Source organism: Bos indicus x Bos taurus, chromosome 4 (genome assembly GCF_003369695.1).
Source record: "Bos indicus x Bos taurus breed Angus x Brahman F1 hybrid chromosome 4, Bos_hybrid_MaternalHap_v2.0, whole genome shotgun sequence".
NCBI lineage: Eukaryota > Metazoa > Chordata > Mammalia > Artiodactyla > Bovidae > Bos > Bos indicus x Bos taurus.
In genome coordinates, this window is record NC_040079.1 from 12,345,172 (window position 1) to 12,347,186 (window position 2,015).

The following is a 2,015-nucleotide window of genomic DNA, read 5'->3' on the forward strand; positions in this document are numbered from 1 at the left end:
ACTTACTGTATCTCTTCTTGGCGTTGTGCTTGTCTGGAGTGCTGACACCTATTATCTGACTTCTGTTATTTTCACAAAGGAAATTTGGCCTGTATATTCCCATCTCCATGGAGGAACAATGGCTTAGGGATTCGTATTTTGACATCATATCAATGTTCCTCTTGAGTAATTGTCATCATGAAATCATGCATCTTCTTGGGAAATTTTCTTGAGTTTTTTATACCAGCAATCACATCTCACTGGGGGAAAAATGCACTGAACCAAAACTATACTCTCCCTCACACTGTCCTCTTCTTCTGCAATACTCTGTGGAAGGCAGCCTTCACTTGAGCATTCCTTACACTGTAGACAAGAGGGTTCAGCAATGGGTTGAAAAGACTGTAAAACAGGAAAAGGATTTTCTTCTGTTCCTCTCGGTGGCTACTGTCAGGGGCCAAGTACACCATCATGGCTATGCCAAAGTAGAACCCAACCACACAGAGGTGGGAGGAGCAGGTGGAGAAGGCTTTCTTGCGGCCCTCCTTTGACTGGATCTTTAGGATTGCCCAGAGGATGTGCACATAGGAGACCAGCATCAGGGAAAGGGGCCCAACTAAAATAAACACACCTTCAGCAAAGAGGAACATTTCATTGATCCAGATGTCACCACAGGTCACTTTGAGAACAGATTGAATCTCACAGAAGAAGTGGTTCACCTTCTGGGGCCCACAGAAGGGCAGCCTTAGAAACAGACTTACTTGTACTATGGCCAGGCACAATCCACACGACCAACAAGCGATGGCCAGGAACATGCACACCCTCCAGTTCATGATGACCATGTACTGCAGGGGGTGGCAGATCGCCACAAACCTGTCATAGGACATCACCACCAAAATTAAACACTCCATAGAAGAAAAAATCAAATTAAAAATCATCTGCAAAGTACATAAGACAAAGGAGATGTCTTTTTTGTGTTTCACTAGATTTGCCAGCAGATTGGGCAAATTGCTAGAAGCATAGGATATGTCAATGATGGCCAGATGAGACAGGAAGTAGTACATGGGGGTGTGCAGTCTAGGATCGAGGCAGATGAGACCCAAGATCATGCCATTCGCCAGCAGGTTGAAGGTATATAACAGGGAGAAGATACCAAACAGGACCAATTCCATGTCTTCACTGAGCTGGAATCCTATCAGGATGAATTCTGCAATCCATGATTGATTGCCCTCCATTCCTAAAGATAGTCTGTCAAGGACAGTGCGATGGGAGTGTCACAGCTGGATAACAATGAAAATAGGAGTTATTTATCTGAAGGGAATGAAGAGGAAGCTGGTATGCTTGTCTATGCATAACTGATTTTTTTCCTTAAGTTTCTTCACCTTTTTGTTTTCTTTTTATTGTGAGGTAATCTCAAATTTCAGTAAGTATCATGGACTATAAACTATACTAGTATATAGATTTTACCAAGTTGCTTGTTCATGTTTGGCTTATCATTTATTTTCGCTGTGTGCACATAGTGCTAATTTTCTGGAGACCACATAAGACTAAAGTGAAACCATAGTCACATATTGGCAATTTACATCTAAACCCTTTGGAATTTTTTCTCTATAACATGGCTACTTGCTAATGTATTCTCAGTATAACTACCAAAAACAGGAGATGTAACATTAAGATAATTCACTACTCTAAATACAACATTTCCTGCCCTTGTAGCCTAAGGTTCAAATTCAACATCACATATACTAATCATTTCCTCTAATTTTAAATAGTTTGCACTTCTTGCCTTGATGGTGATATTTTTGAAGAGTATGAGTTCTTGTTTTGTGCTGTGTTTCTCAATGCATTTTCCCATTTATTGTCCATGTTCTAATTCAGATTAAACATTTTTTAGCACAAAAAAGTGTCCTTCTTAATGCCCTCCATTAATACACAGATAATGATAATTTGTCCCAGTAACGTTGATGTTGATGTGGATCATTGGCTAAGGTGGTGCCTCCACATTATTTCCATTATAAAGTTTTTAATCCATAAAATTT

At 40.1% G+C, this 2,015-nt stretch overlaps 1 protein-coding gene across 1 annotated transcript; it reads right to left on the reverse strand.

Moving 5' to 3' along the window:
- Positions 1–278: 278 nt before the first annotated feature.
- On the reverse strand, positions 279–1,211 carry LOC113891816 (olfactory receptor 2A2-like). The gene has a single exon (XM_027540294.1). The coding sequence runs from the start codon at positions 1,209–1,211 to the stop codon at positions 279–281; it is 933 nt and encodes a 310-aa protein (XP_027396095.1).
- Positions 1,212–2,015: the final 804 nt, after the last annotated feature.

What these genes read in the sequence shown, in the direction of transcription:
- LOC113891816 (XM_027540294.1), bottom strand. Translation starts at nt 1,211, where the DNA reads ATGGAGGGCAATCAATCATGGATTGCAGAATTCATCCTGATAGGATTC.